Raw genomic sequence first — 14,443 nt, forward strand, 5'->3', positions numbered from 1 at the left:
AAACACAAAGCAGAACAACTCAAAACAACAGTAGAATACCAGTAAAACACCAGTAGAACACCAGTGAAAACTTAACACAGTATACTGCATCATGAAACTTATAAAAAAACACAGTAAAAATGTAAAAAATACTGCCTGACAGTATTTTTGTAAAAAAATAGCAAAAGTTAGTATAACATGTAAATTTCCCTTAAAAATAACCAATACCTTTATGGTGTTTTTTTTTCTTGAAAAAAAAAAGAGAGCATTTCTTCTATACGTTGATATCTATTTAGACTTCACTTGACATATTTTCGAAAATTTTTGAATATATAATTATATAAAAAAAATAAGATTATTTACACCACATATTGAAATTTTCAATATTTTTACTTTTTTACTGTGGGGCATAATTTTTTTTAAAAATACTGTGCAAGTTTTATACTGTCTACTGTGTAAAGTTTTCACTGTTGTTCTACGGTTATTTTTTAGCTGTTCCACTGTTATTTTTAGTTGTTCCCTTTTGTGTTCTACTATTGTTTTATAAAAACACAGTGTTTTTGAAAAAAAAAATCGTGTAATAGTATTTTTGTAAAAATTAATTCAAATTTCAGTATTTTTGTAAATTTTCCTAAAAATATATGACTTTATATCGAATTATTGGGAATCTATGGAATTGGTAAAATGACATAAAAAAAAATCACTCATGGTTGGAATTCATAGTTATTCATCCTTATTATCAAGAAGAGAACAAGTTGTAAATGCACATATGACCTTTATGGTTTATGCAGTCATAAAATACATAATTTTTATTGTTATGCTTTGGAGAAAAGCTTAGAGGAATTAATTTTAGAATGTTGTTGTAGAAATTTTTATTTTTATGGCTTTTAAAGTATAAGTTTGCAAAAATATGATTTTTCTCAAAAAAAAACGAATTATTTTATTAGAAAATTTCAGAAAAAAAGTTAAGAAAAATATAGAAAAAACAGCATAAAGTATCTGGTTACCCCATTTATGATAATTGATTACCTATCAGTACCTTATTACCTTAATTTTCTCATATTGTTCAACTTTTTCTTTAATTTTCTCATAAATAATCTTTTTTAAAAAAGTTATATTTTTGCACAAACAAAAAGTATAAAAATCCATGACATTTATAATTTCCTCCTGGGTTAAAAGTTTTTTTTTCTAAAAAATAAAGTCATATAAACCATAAATAATGTGATTTTCACTTATTTTTATGTGAAACACCATTTGAAGGTAGTTAATTGTAATAATTACATAAAACACTAATTTATTTAAAAGTTTTTTATTTTTACGTTTAATTTTTTTTGGTACATTTTTACGATATTTTATAAAAAATACAATAAAATAACAATACAAATAACAAAAAATCAACTATAAAATAACAAAAACAGAACATAAAAATACAATAAAAAATTATATTTTATATAAATAAAATCTAAAAATCATAAAAATGTTGAAAAAATCTATATTTTTATAATTTTTGTATTTTTTTGAAAACTATCCCTAGTTAATTGTAGTGGGCCTAGTCTTTGAGCCCAAAACCTAGGCCCAATTTCATAAACCCCAAATTTTCAAACACAACCCTTCTTCTCCTTCTTCGTTCTGAACTCAAAAACTAAGCTTGAAAATAATGTTTTCCGAAAAATTCATTTCCCAAATCCCAAAAACCTAAAAACCATATAAGCTCTTATTCTTCTTCGCCTCCTACTTCTCTCCTATTCTTCTTCTTCTTCACAACTCGTCTGGTTCCGAACAGCATATCCTTCAACAAATCTGTATATACATTTTAATTGTAAGTCTTGTTTTTTTCACTCTCATTTTTTTTTTTTTTGGATTTGTTGTATAAAATTTGTATTTTTAGTGGATTTCGAATCAAAATAATTAAGGGTTATTGTTATAGAGAAAAGGAAGTGAGGAATATGTAGTCTTTTTTGTAAACGATTTTGAATGACTGCCATATGTTCGATAAAAGACCTCAATGAATTATGCTAAAATTGTTGTTATTGTTCTTGTTTAGGCATTGTATAATGTTTATCATAGCACATTACAAGTATCAATATCACAAAGATCAGTTTTTTAACTGAAGAATAACTATTTAGTTGTATTTACTATAATTTAGATGAAGACCCTTCTTCCACATAGCTTATTGTATGTAGCTCTTAACATTCAACGTTGTTTAAAAACTAAGAGGAATAAGGGTATAGTCAGTTTGGCTAGTTAGCTAAAAAGAGTTTTCAAATAGTGAGAGATGAGTCCTTGCTATTGTTATTGTTAGGTTTGAGGCAGGCATGAGTCTTCACTCTATCTTTGTCATGTTAAATGAGTGAAGTCATGTGTGTAGTATTTTGGTGTAAATATTTTAGAAAGTGAGTCAATCAAATTTTTCAAAAATAAGTTTTCAGTAATTAATTTCAGATTTTCATTTCAAAATTACATTTTTGCAGTTCAAAGCCTGTGCTATGGCGCTCCTATTGGTACCAAAATGCAGAACCTTGGCGAACCCTTCTCTGTTCCACCTTTTCTCCACCACCTCCTCCTCAAACTCAGCTGACCCAGATGACCAAAAGGACAAATCAAAGTCCTCCACGTCCGAGTCCCCCTTCTCTTCATACTTCAGTGATGTCAAAGCCAGTCTGAGGCAGCAGCAGGAGCAAAGATCAACTTCACCGCCCCCGCCCAGAAATTTCACTTTCCCTCATCCCTCTCAATCTACTATTACCAACCCCTCCAAGGTCTCTGATGCCCTGCAAGAAATTCGTAACAATCTTTCTGAGTTCCGCCGCAGATCTGATGCACCTTCGCCTTTCTCTTCAGGTGGGCCCTCGAACAACTCGTTTAAGGAGTTGTTGAGCAGAAATGTGCTTGGTAAGGCGGAGGGTGACAATGCCGACCAAATTGGAAAAGGAAACCTTTCGTTTGAAGCTATTCGTATGAGCATGAAAAAGCTAAAGTCATCTGGAAAGGGTCAGCAAGATGGCAATCGTAGGGAGTCTGAGATGTATAATTTGTTTACGAACCGTTTGAGATTGAAACCATCGGATTCCCCTCAGCGGACAACAATGATAGGAGGCACTGACATGTTGCCAGCATCTGTGTTTGGAAAGGATACGAGGGAGAAGAGAGATGGATATAGGTTAAAGGCTGCGGGGGCGGCGTTTGCGAGGACATATCCAGAGGAGGATTTAGGGAATATGTTGAGGGAGTTGAGGCCTGAGGCCAAGGACGGAGCTTGGTTTTCGATAGAGGAGTTAAATGAGAGGTTGATAAAGATTAGGGAGTTTGAAGACCGTAAGGCTGAGTCTACTCTTCCTTACATTCAAGATTTGAAGGAGAGTTTGGAGAAGATATCGGCGGAGGAGGAAATGAAGAAGAATTCCAGTAAGTAACCGAACTTTGTGCCTGAGTTTCTTGTTTTATTATCCATTATTCATGGTCAGACTAGAATATGCTCATAATCTATATTCACTTGTTGATTTGGATTTTTTTAGCTTCAATTGAGAGACTCAATTTATTGGGCCGGTTGAGTCAAACTCCTAACTTTATGACACAACCTCCACAGGAACACCTGGTTGAGAAGGTAAGTTTCTGTTTCATTTAAATTACAGTGACGATTAAGTTAAAGTATGTGAAGTTAGTTTTGATCATCGTTTAATTTATTTGACACAATTGGATTACAATTAATGTGAGGACACTTTTATTTTGAATTTTGAAACAAGTTTTTTCTTGTCCCAGATCTTGTTTTGAAACTAGAACACTGTATTTTAATTGCATGTTTGAGTAGATAAGTTGGAGTCTCAAATTCAAATCCAGTGCTCTGTATTTTATTTTCTTTTAGAATTTATATATGTATGAATTTTAGAGTATATGAGAAATGTCCATTGAATTCTTCATTCTTCTAATTATAGTTATCTACACATCAGTTAATAAAAGCAACTTCTTTTAAAAATTTCTCTTTGCTTGAAATGAGTTTGTAGTTTTTTGATGTCTGAACATTGAACTGAATTTCTTCAACTTTCGAAACATCATCGATGCAGTATTTCCATCCAGATAACATGTCGGCAGCAGAAAAAATGAAACTTGAGCTCGCCAAAGTTAGAGATGAGTTTAAATTATCGGAATCCGATTGTGGATCTGCAAGAGTACAAGGTATCTATTTATAGGGAAAAGCATAATACTTTAAGATTGTCTCTGTATATATTCAACTCCTTACTCTTTATTTCGATTGTTCAATGCAGTGGCACAACTCACAACCAAGATCAAACATTTATCCACAACTCTACACAAAAAGGTGAGAAAAGAACTTAAAAAATATCATACATGTAACTCCCAAGAGGTAAAATGTTTTTTTTCTTATATATACTAATAATATACATATCCTATGATTATAGGATAAGCATTCTAGGAAGGGTCTTACAAGTATGGTGCAAAGGAGGAAGAAGTTGTTGAAATATCTTCGAAGAACCGACTGGGATTCATACTGTTTTGTACTTTCGAAACTTGGGTTACGAGACAACCCGGATTACAAGCACTAGACAACAAGATTGTATGTATACTATATGTCATCTTTCTTCTGTCTTTCACTGTTCTTTTGTTCTGTTTTTTTCTCTTGCATTTTGGTCAAACATAGTTTGGTTACACTCATAGTTGTGATGTGGGAAATGAAATTGTAGCATTATTTGATTCATTTCTTATTTGTTTTTGGTCCCTTTTTTTTTTTGGAAGCTGGAATGGGCTGCTATGAAAATATTGTTGCTGAATTTTCAAGCTGATAATAAGAGAGCAGTCAACAACAGAATGGAATTTATCAATAAGATTCTTGTTCTTAGTGTTGATGCACATTAATTTCTAATTTTTATTTTATTTGGTAAATCAATCAAAGTTTGTGATTTTGTGATGCAAAACACAAAATACATTGAGTGAGTTTAGTTTAGTGAATATGGATTAAAGATGAGATTACAGATCTATAAAATTTCACTACTCAATGTCAGAAAAGTTTTTAGTAAAACTTATACAAAATATTGGAAGCCAGCTTATTATGGTCATATATTGATTATTCACTCTAATTAAACTTCCTTTTTACTATCCTAATTACTCAAAATTGAGTTTTTTTTTATTATTTATTTTACCTTCACTTCACTCTATGTTACTCTCGATTTTGGTAGAAATTGTTATTGGTTAATTAAGAATTTTTCGTATTTGAAATTTGATATGTAATAAATCATGTTCTCTTAATATTTTTTTACTATTAAAAATTTATCTATAGAACTTGTTGGATTTAAGGATTTTTATTTAATTTTATTAATTTGATGACTGTTCATGTACTAAATCATATTCTTCGACTTTGATATCTATTAAATTATGCTCCTCAAATTTTGATATGTGACAAATTATGTCTCTCAAATTTTGACATGTGCTAAATTATGTTCCCTGAATTTTCATTATTTTAGATTGTTTTTATTAAAATTAGTAAAAAGTCTTTAAATTCAACAATCTTAATAATTTAGAGAGAATTTTAGACGGATTTCAAAATTTAGAGAGCAAAAATTCTAATTATCATTTATTATTTTGATAATTTTTTAGTCTATATTGACATCATTAAAATATTTTTAGAAAAAAATATGGAGTTCTCTAAACTTAGAATTGGTATTAAATATCAAAAAGTAACACTAACGAATACCAAGGACAAATTTATCAATGTAAATAATTGGAAATCTCTTCTTATAAGTAGAAAATAATATATTTCGGTAGAAAATTCATTAATTTGTTTTGGTGTTATTTTGGAGCATTTTCATTTCTTTGCTGCTATTCTAAAATAAAATAAAAAATTGTTAAACCAATAATTCACCTTATAAAGGCACTAAAATTAACTTAGTAGTGAGAGAGTGATTAGAAAAATGAAGAGTTCATCGATTCGAACTCAAAACTTTTAAATTATTAATTAATTGTAAAATAATATACACTAGAGTAAAAAAATACACCTTATAATTGCATTTAATGTATTTTTTGGAATTTTTACTATTTTTTTTATTATTTATAAAGATATAACCTAGTCATGTTTTATAGATAATGTGATTGATATTCAACTATTAAAACTTTTTGAGATTAGTAAACAAACATCAACAAAAAAAAAAAAAAATTATTCAAATTTCAATCTATGTGGTTATGTTGTTCATGTTTGTTTCAATTAAGCACTATGGAAGATTGCATTTTGAGGTTAATGCTACAGTCCGCTAGGGGTGTTCACAAAGTATCCAATCCAATCCAATCCGCAAAATGCGGATATCCGCACTTGTGCGGATTGAATTGGATTGAAAAATCCAAAATCCGCACTTGTGCGGATTGGATGTTGTTTGACCTCAAAAAGTAACCGATCCAATCCAATCCGCACTTAATTATATATATTTTTAAAAAATTATAATATATAATATATATTAATCAAAACAAGACACAAATTTCTAATTTCCTAATCATTTTTAGTAATATATTGAGTTGGTGCATTTTATTTATTTTATAATAAAAACACAAGAAAAATAATTCTTATTCACATAGACACATACACATAAATTTAAATATATGTATACTAGCTTATTTATTTTAGTAAGAGATACATATATATTTTAGTGTAAATCTAAGAATAAGTACATATATATTGATATATAAATATAGATATATGTATATTGGTTTGATTTGTATATAAATAGAGATAGAAATAGATTATTATTGGAAATTAAGAAACAATAGTCTTTTTTTAATTTTTTTTCTATAAAATATTAAATAATTTATTATTAAAAAAGTAACCAATCCAAAATAACCGATCCAATCCGCACTATTACGGATTGGATTGGATTGGATTTAAACTCTTATGCGGATCGGATTGGATCCAAAATATGAAATCCGCACTTAGTGCGGATTGGATGTTGTTTGAGCAAAAAAGTGCGGATTGGATCGGATGAACACCCCTACAGTCCGCGGCATATATGTTGTACACTGTAGAAACAATACATGTTTTTTTTTAATTAATATTTAGATATATTTATATTATTTGATTTATTTATTAAATTAAGAATGTAATTTTGTCAGGTGCCAAAATAATACATTTTTTTAAAAATATTTATTATGTATATTATACATTATAAAAAAAAAAAAAATAAGAGATATTTTAATATAGGAGGCCTTGTGTAATGGTCTAAGTTGTCATATGCTTGACCCGATCCTGACTAACAGAATATGTTTTGGTTATTTTATTATACCAGCTAAGAAATAGATTGTAGCGAGTTGAACACAAGACTTGCCAAACCCGAAAACATGACTCGAGCCTACAAAACTCGAAAAACTAAAATAAAAATTGTGTTGAATTGGATTGTATACAGGAACTAAATTATATAATATTTAAAATATATTTTAATTAATTTTTATAATAATTATCGAATCAAAACTATTCCGAAGTGATAGTGACATGTGTCATTTTAGTCAAGCTTAACAACTTGCAACAAATACTTAAAAATAAGGAGTCTAGTATCAAATCATTTACATAAGTCCTGTTTGGCTTAGTTTTTATGAACTATTTTTTTTTTTTAGCTTCTAGGATTAAAAAAGTCAACTGTTTGAGTAAAAAAAAAATATTTTTTAATTTAAAAATTCTTTTGGAAAGCTTCTCCAAAAGAACTTTTGATAAGCTATTTTAAAAATTAACATAATTTATATAATTTTTAATTTACTTACAAAAAATCTTTTTTTAATGATATCTAAACGCTTTGAAAAACACTTACATTAAAATTGCAACCCAACCACTAACTCACACCGCTTTGGTTATAAAGAAACCAAAAATTGCAACCCACCTTGCATCATATTGCTCATGATTGCGAAGAAACTAGAATCGCAACTAACATTGTTCTAATTGCGAAGAAAATAGAATTACAATCCACTCCGCAACTCACAACACTCTAATTTCTTTGGTTTGAGGAGAAATTAGAATCACAATCTACCCCACAATTCACAAACAGTCACACCACTATTTCAAACTTATTTTGTTGAGCTATGGACTTTAGTCTCTCTTAAAATTATTTTTGAAATATATATTCACTTGCTTTGTTAGAAGTTATAAAATTAATTAAAAAAAAAACTCGAAGATATATAAAGTGTATAATTGATTAACATTTTTAATAATTGTATTTATAAAAGAAACCCTAAATATATATATTTTTTTTTTGTATTTTATGTTAAAAAATAAATATATTTTATATTTTGTAATTTTATTAAATTATAAATTATAATAGAGTAATTTGCGATATAAATACATAAGTTAAACTCGAGTTGTAGATAAATATTTAAGTTTAATTTTTTACAGTAATAATGCTTAAGTTATATTTTTTAAACTTAACTGTAATACGTCAAGTCAATAATCACGTGACAGTCCCTAATTGATCTAGATCATTAAATTTTTATTGTTTATTTAAAATTTACTTTAAATATACCAATAAAAAAAAATACGAATTGACATTTAATGTGATCATGTACTTATCAAAATTTTAAAAATATTTAGTATTTATCAAAAATTGAATTTATTAGTTTTTATAGTAGTAAAACTAAATATTTAGCATTGTCATTGAATATTAATAGTGCTAGTACTTCTATATATGTCGTCTCATGATTGAGTATTGTTATCAGAGTAAAACCAAATATTTAGCATTGTTTTGGATATTAATAGTGCTAATACTTTTAGATATGTCGTCTTATGATTGGGTATTGTTATCAGAGTAAAACCAAATATTTAGCATTTGTTATTGAATATTAATAGTACTAGTACTTCTAAATTTGTCGTCTTGCGATTAGGTAGCAATATTTTGTCAAAATTATTGTATTAAACTATATAAAATTCAATACTTTTTTTTTTTTTTGAAAAGTAAAATTCAATACTTAATTATACCAATATAACAATATTGATATCTAAGAAAATGCTACACTAAACATTTTTCCTCAAAGATTTTTTTTTTTTTTCCTCAAAGAATTTTTTTTTTTTTTTTTGAAATGATTCCTCAAAGAATTTAGTTACAAAAAAGAATAGTAAGAAAACCTGGACTCCTGCACTGCACTTGTCTCTACTTCCCACTGTTGCCGCCTAAATCTTTCTTTTCTAGCTCTCTCTGTGGGATTCAATTTCAATGGAGGTTCACAAGGTAAGCCAGTCTTCAAAGTCTGATTCTTTACTTCTCTCCCTGAAATTTATGTACTCTTCTGAATCATATACTTTTATCTTTATGCCATTTTTGTTTTTTGAGCTTTACTTATCTTTGCCACTGTCCTTCTACGGTTTCAATTCAAGTATTCATAATCTTTGTTACCATTCATTTTGTATCAAAATTGGTCTTTTAATCCAATCTTATGACATTTTTGCTCCACCCCATTTGGTTATTTCTACAAAAATTATGTTTATAAACCAGAAAAAGAAGAAGGTGATTTGTTTTTTTTATATTATTGTTCAGTTTGATTCTTAAAGCTTCGATTTTTAAAGCTGTTAACCTAGAAAAATGAAGCTAAGAAACACCTAACATATTTAACTGTCATTGCAATTGACATGACTAATGTGGTTTAACATATTTAGGATGTAATCAAGTTTTGAGAGGTTGATGGGTAGTGTTTGGTTACTGAGAAAAGCTATTTGTAGCTTTAGTTTAATGCTTCAGCTACATTACAATGTGATTTATTTGTGCTCAGAAAATTTGATATATTGTAATTTATTTGTTTGGTTTTTGCAGGAATCTTCAACTTCTGGAGCTGTGAAATCAGAAGAAAACTGCACAATTGTTCTTGAGCTTTCGGAAAGTGATTCTCTTTTCGATAGAAAGAAGGTGCAAATCGAGATTTTCGACTACATTCCATGTATTAGCAATTGAATATAGTTTATGGGCATTAAAATACTACTGATTGTAGGTAGTTAATCCTACTAAATCCTATATTTGTCTAAGTCTAATACCTATAATGCAAGAAAATTAATACTAAAATCTAAGTGTATATGCCTAATTACATATTACTTAGTTATACATATTACATATATGCTGCATTTTCATTCTTAAGCCATACTTATGCAAATTTGAACTTACTTGTGCCTGATGTGATGGAAGTTTCCTTATTTACACCAATGGAGGTTTGGAAACAAAAGGGGCTTTTCTCACTCAAGGCTATGAATGCTAGAAAGGAACTCTTATCTAACTAAAAGGAGGGGATTTGATTACCCGAAGAATAGGTATGATAATTGCTGTCATTATCCTTACAAACTTCTCCTTGATTTGTAGATCTTGTTACAAAAGAAGGGATTTAATACAAAGGAGGTAATACATTTGAACAGCTCAAATGATCCTGATGAAATTAAAACTTCATTGAAAATCATGCTACAGATAGCAAGGATCATAAACTTTGATGAGGTAATCTACTACTTTGGTATTTTTATCCTTGGATTATAACAAGTCAACATGACTTGGTATATAATGATGAAATTATGGGCTAACTATGGTACAGGTAGAGCTATATTTTTGGGAAGATGAGACAATCTCAACAGTTGACTTGTACAGTCCTAGAAATGAGCTACTGGCTTTGAATTCAATCCTTCGGATTGTTGAGAACTCACTCGATAGTTGTACACAAATGCAAAAGAATATCTTGGAAGAGTTACACATTGCGGTTGTTGATATGATTAGTAACTGTTCGAATGAGAATAGTATCAAGTCTGTCATTGTAGAAGACCACAGCTGTGACAAAGAAAACTGTTTGGTGCAATGGGGTGAAGACAATGGCATGAAGTCAAGGTTACAGATTGCCTGTAAGGTTTTCCTTCTCTCTCTTACATAAAGGTCTTTGTTAATCAAGAATAAAGTTTTGCCATATTTTGCTACCTTACATAAGTTGCCAAGTTTGGAACGATATCATGTTTTTTTATGCCTCGTTAGATGTGGAAGGAGCGGGAAGAGGAGCCATAGCAAGAGAAGATCTTAAGGTTGGCGATACTGCTTTGGAGATCCCTACCTCTTTAATCATTTCCGAAGATCTAATGAAAAAATCTGACATGGTATGGAACAAAATTTATGTTTATCAATTTTGTTTTGAACTTATCTAGTGCATATGGAACAAAATTTTGAACATTACTTTAAGGCCTTATTCAAGAGTAGTACTCACAAGAACTATTGTTAAAGCTCATGTGCAAATGTTTCGGGATCGGGGATTAGACATTGGGGGTTTGTGAACAATCACTTGGATGGGTGCAGCAAGATCTAAACTTCAATTTCGGGTAGAAACAAACTTGTGATAAAAACCGTTCTTTGTTTTACAAAATAGAAGATTGAAGTATGTAGAGATTGTTAAGCATAAAGAAAATTCCTAATTACAAGTGGGAGAAAAGCATTCATCTGTTTTATTCCTATTCCTTCAATCAATATTTATTGCTATGAAAAATATATTGTAGTTAACTAACTTACCAGTTTTTTCGGTCTCTTTAGATTTTCAGTACAAAACTACCAAATTGTAATTTTCACATCTCTATTCATATGCTTTATGGTTTTGTTGAAATACCTTTGTTAGTGATTGGCATATACTTTGCAGTATCATATATTAGAAAAGAGGAATGAAATGTCCTCCGAGACGATGCTGTTGCTGTGGAGCATGAAAGAGAAGTACAATACTAATTCAAGATTTAAGAACTACTTTGAGACACTGCCAGAAGAATTTCGTACAGGTGCATCAATTTATTATTAGGTGTTAAACAATATAATCTAATCCAATCCAATTCAACACACCATAAAGTTAGTATTTTCATCTTAACATTTCTTTTGAATACTATAGGATTGAGTTTTGGAGTTGAAGCTTTCATGGTTTTGGGTGACACTGTGCTGATGGAGGAGATCATACAAGCGAAAGAGGTAACTCGGTTTATCTACTTTATGTTACAATGTCGGCCGTTTGGCATTAACCACGAACCAAAAAATAGATTTTTGGCATTGGCTTGCCCCGACCATAAGTTGTGGCCTCCTTTGGGATTAGACAGATTTGAGTTTAGGCATTGCATTCCAAGACACTTTAAAGTCTAAAAGTAAGCAAAAATATTTTGGTAGCACCACTAGATCTTCAACAAGGTGGAAATTCTCGTATCTACACGCTATACTCAAACGACGGTGGCTTCATACCCTGATTGTGCGGCCAATAGTATAGTTATGAAATCAATCGAAATTGATTAGTTAATTTGTTTCAAACTTTTGTTGTCAAAATAAAAAAGAACAAGCCATTCACTTCACCATAATAAACTAATCCATTCCATATAAATCTTTTATATGAAACAGCACTTGCAGGAGCAGTATAATCAGCTGGTTCCACCTCTTTGCAATGAGCATCCAGATATATTTCCACCAGAGTTGTATACATGGGAGCAGTTCTTATGGGCTTGTGAACTCTGGTACTCGAACAGCATGAAGATAATGTTTCCTGATGGAGAACTAAGGACATGTTTAGTTCCTGTAGCTGGCTTTTTGAATCATTCGGTTTGTGTTTTTTCTTCTTTCACTCTATACTTGTTTTCTTAACATTTTTCCTTTCTTATTGCTCGGTTAAACTTAGATTCTTTCCGATACAACAGTAGTCTCACGCTATTTTAAATCTGATACAACCACTTGGATAGAACTCACTCCTAAAAGCTAGCCTAACAAAGGAGTGTCCCCAATACTTTGTCAATGAGGGATCCTAACAATACACCCCCTTTTGGAGCCGACATCCACGGCGGCCCACTCTACGGTGGCCTACTCTAGGCCTAATCCACAGGTTGCACCTTCTGCAAGTCACCCCTTCTGAGATGTTGGTCCCACTTGAGGGTGTATGGTTCTGATACCACTTGACACTTGGGTAGAATTCACTCCCAAAAGCTAGCCTAAGATAGTAGGATGCCCAAATCAATCTTGTAATTAGTCAATGTGAGATCCTAACACATCTTACCATGGCTCAAATTTGGAGACATTTCTCTCTTTTAATTGAATTTTGTTTCTCAATAGCATCAGCTTAATATTGTTTAGTTGTATATATCTAAGTTTTAGTTTCTTATTGATTCTCGTTGAGAAATATAGTTGTTGTTTTCTTTGTCACAGCTATCCCCACATGTAATATCATATGGCAAAGTGGACTCTAAAACAAATACCTTGAAATTCTGTTTGTCAAGGCCATGCAGTGCAGGAGAGGAATGCTTCCTTAGCTATGGCAACTTCTCTTCTTCTCATCTCATTACCTTCTATGGCTTTGTTCCAAAAGGAGATAACCCGTACGACATCATCCCATTAGGCGAGTTTACTCCATCCACCGTGTTATTCATTAGTATTGGATGATACTATCGTTTCTAAAGCATAATCGTATAACTTTTTATATTTTTTCTCATGCAGAACTCGAAGGCGATGAGGGTGATTTCGATGAGAATAGTCATGTATCAAGTACGAACACTCACATGGCAAGGGGTACGTGGTTCTCGAAAAACCACGATATTTTCCATTATGGATTGCCATCTCCATTGCTGGACTACTTCAGAAGAGCTCAAAATGCAATGCCACACTCTAAAACCCTTGTAATTTTTTATCTTATTTTGTCTCAGTGCAGTATTGTGCTTGATGTTCATATTAGGCAACTGGCTTTTTTTAATTTCTTTTGGTTCTTTTTCCTTATCATTGTTCCCTACATTTTCAGGTGCAAGAAAACTTGGAGAATGAAATAGAAATTCTCGAACAACTCCGACTCAACTTTCATGACATGATGGAGAGACTCGGCGAAGCAGAACTTGATGACAGGTCAAGTAGTTTCTTGATTCAGCCTATCATCATATCATATAATTTGTTGTTGTTGTTTTTGACAGTGACACATGGTTTGTGTGTGTATTTTCATCTTTGTAGAGAAAACACTCGCTGGGATGTGAAGCTGGCAATAGAGTACAAAGATATTCAAAGGCGAATCGTCTCTTCAATCTTAACTTCGTGTAATTCGGGTATCGAGTTAGTTAAAGACAACTTGTGCAGATGCATGGCCTAAGGGACACTAGTGGCTAGGTAAGTGTCTATGACTAAAATGTTGTACTTTCAAGACAAACAATGAATCAGTTCATTTTGGTATGAAGGGCATTAGATTATTAGGCCATTTGATTTTGGGTCAATGAGATTTGTCATTGTCTAGTCTAACAAGAGAAATTTTATTTGGAATATGTTGCTATAATTTTAAACACTACGCAAGTATACGCAATCAAGTAGTAAATCTCACACAGGTGAGGTCGATCCCACAGGGAATTGGATTAAGTACCACTAAATTATACTTATGATTCTATTCGGTAAATCGAAAGCAATTATGATTTAAAAACAGTAAAATATGAAAGAAATTCAGAAAACTTAATAACACAATTTAAAGTTGAGCAAGATGAGACAATAGG

General features: G+C 30.7%; 2 protein-coding genes across 3 annotated transcripts; both read left to right on the plus strand.

Annotated features, from left to right (window-relative positions):
- Nucleotides 1-1,595: 1,595 nt before the first annotated feature.
- LOC115725505 (uncharacterized) lies at nt 1,596-4,852 on the plus strand. 2 transcript variants are annotated; one of them, XM_030655053.2, is made up of 7 exons: nt 1,596-1,798; nt 2,451-3,384; nt 3,495-3,583; nt 4,041-4,152; nt 4,242-4,294; nt 4,395-4,549; nt 4,729-4,852. In XM_030655053.2, exons 2-6 carry the CDS (start codon nt 2,466-2,468, stop codon nt 4,536-4,538), a joined length of 1,317 nt encoding a protein of 438 aa, XP_030510913.1. In that variant the 5' UTR covers nt 1,596-1,798; nt 2,451-2,465; the 3' UTR covers nt 4,539-4,549; nt 4,729-4,852. The 2 variants fall into 2 exon arrangements, with proteins under 2 accessions (XP_030510913.1, XP_030510912.1); XM_030655052.2 differs by having other exon boundaries at nt 4,395-4,852.
- Nucleotides 4,853-8,965: 4,113 nt separating this feature from the next.
- On the plus strand, nt 8,966-14,219 carry LOC115695914 (uncharacterized). The gene is made up of 12 exons (XM_030623009.2): nt 8,966-9,182; nt 9,762-9,854; nt 10,299-10,427; nt 10,522-10,822; nt 10,950-11,068; nt 11,599-11,731; nt 11,839-11,915; nt 12,333-12,530; nt 13,128-13,317; nt 13,416-13,594; nt 13,714-13,814; nt 13,917-14,219. The coding sequence occupies exons 1-12, from the start codon at nt 9,168-9,170 to the stop codon at nt 14,050-14,052; spliced, it is 1,671 nt and encodes a 556-aa protein (XP_030478869.2). The 5' UTR covers nt 8,966-9,167; the 3' UTR covers nt 14,053-14,219.
- The last annotated feature ends 224 nt before the right edge of the window (nt 14,220-14,443 follow it).

The sequence above is a fragment of the Cannabis sativa genome, chromosome 6 (genome assembly GCF_029168945.1).
Source record: "Cannabis sativa cultivar Pink pepper isolate KNU-18-1 chromosome 6, ASM2916894v1, whole genome shotgun sequence".
In the NCBI taxonomy this organism is placed as follows: Eukaryota; Viridiplantae; Streptophyta; class Magnoliopsida; order Rosales; family Cannabaceae; genus Cannabis; species Cannabis sativa.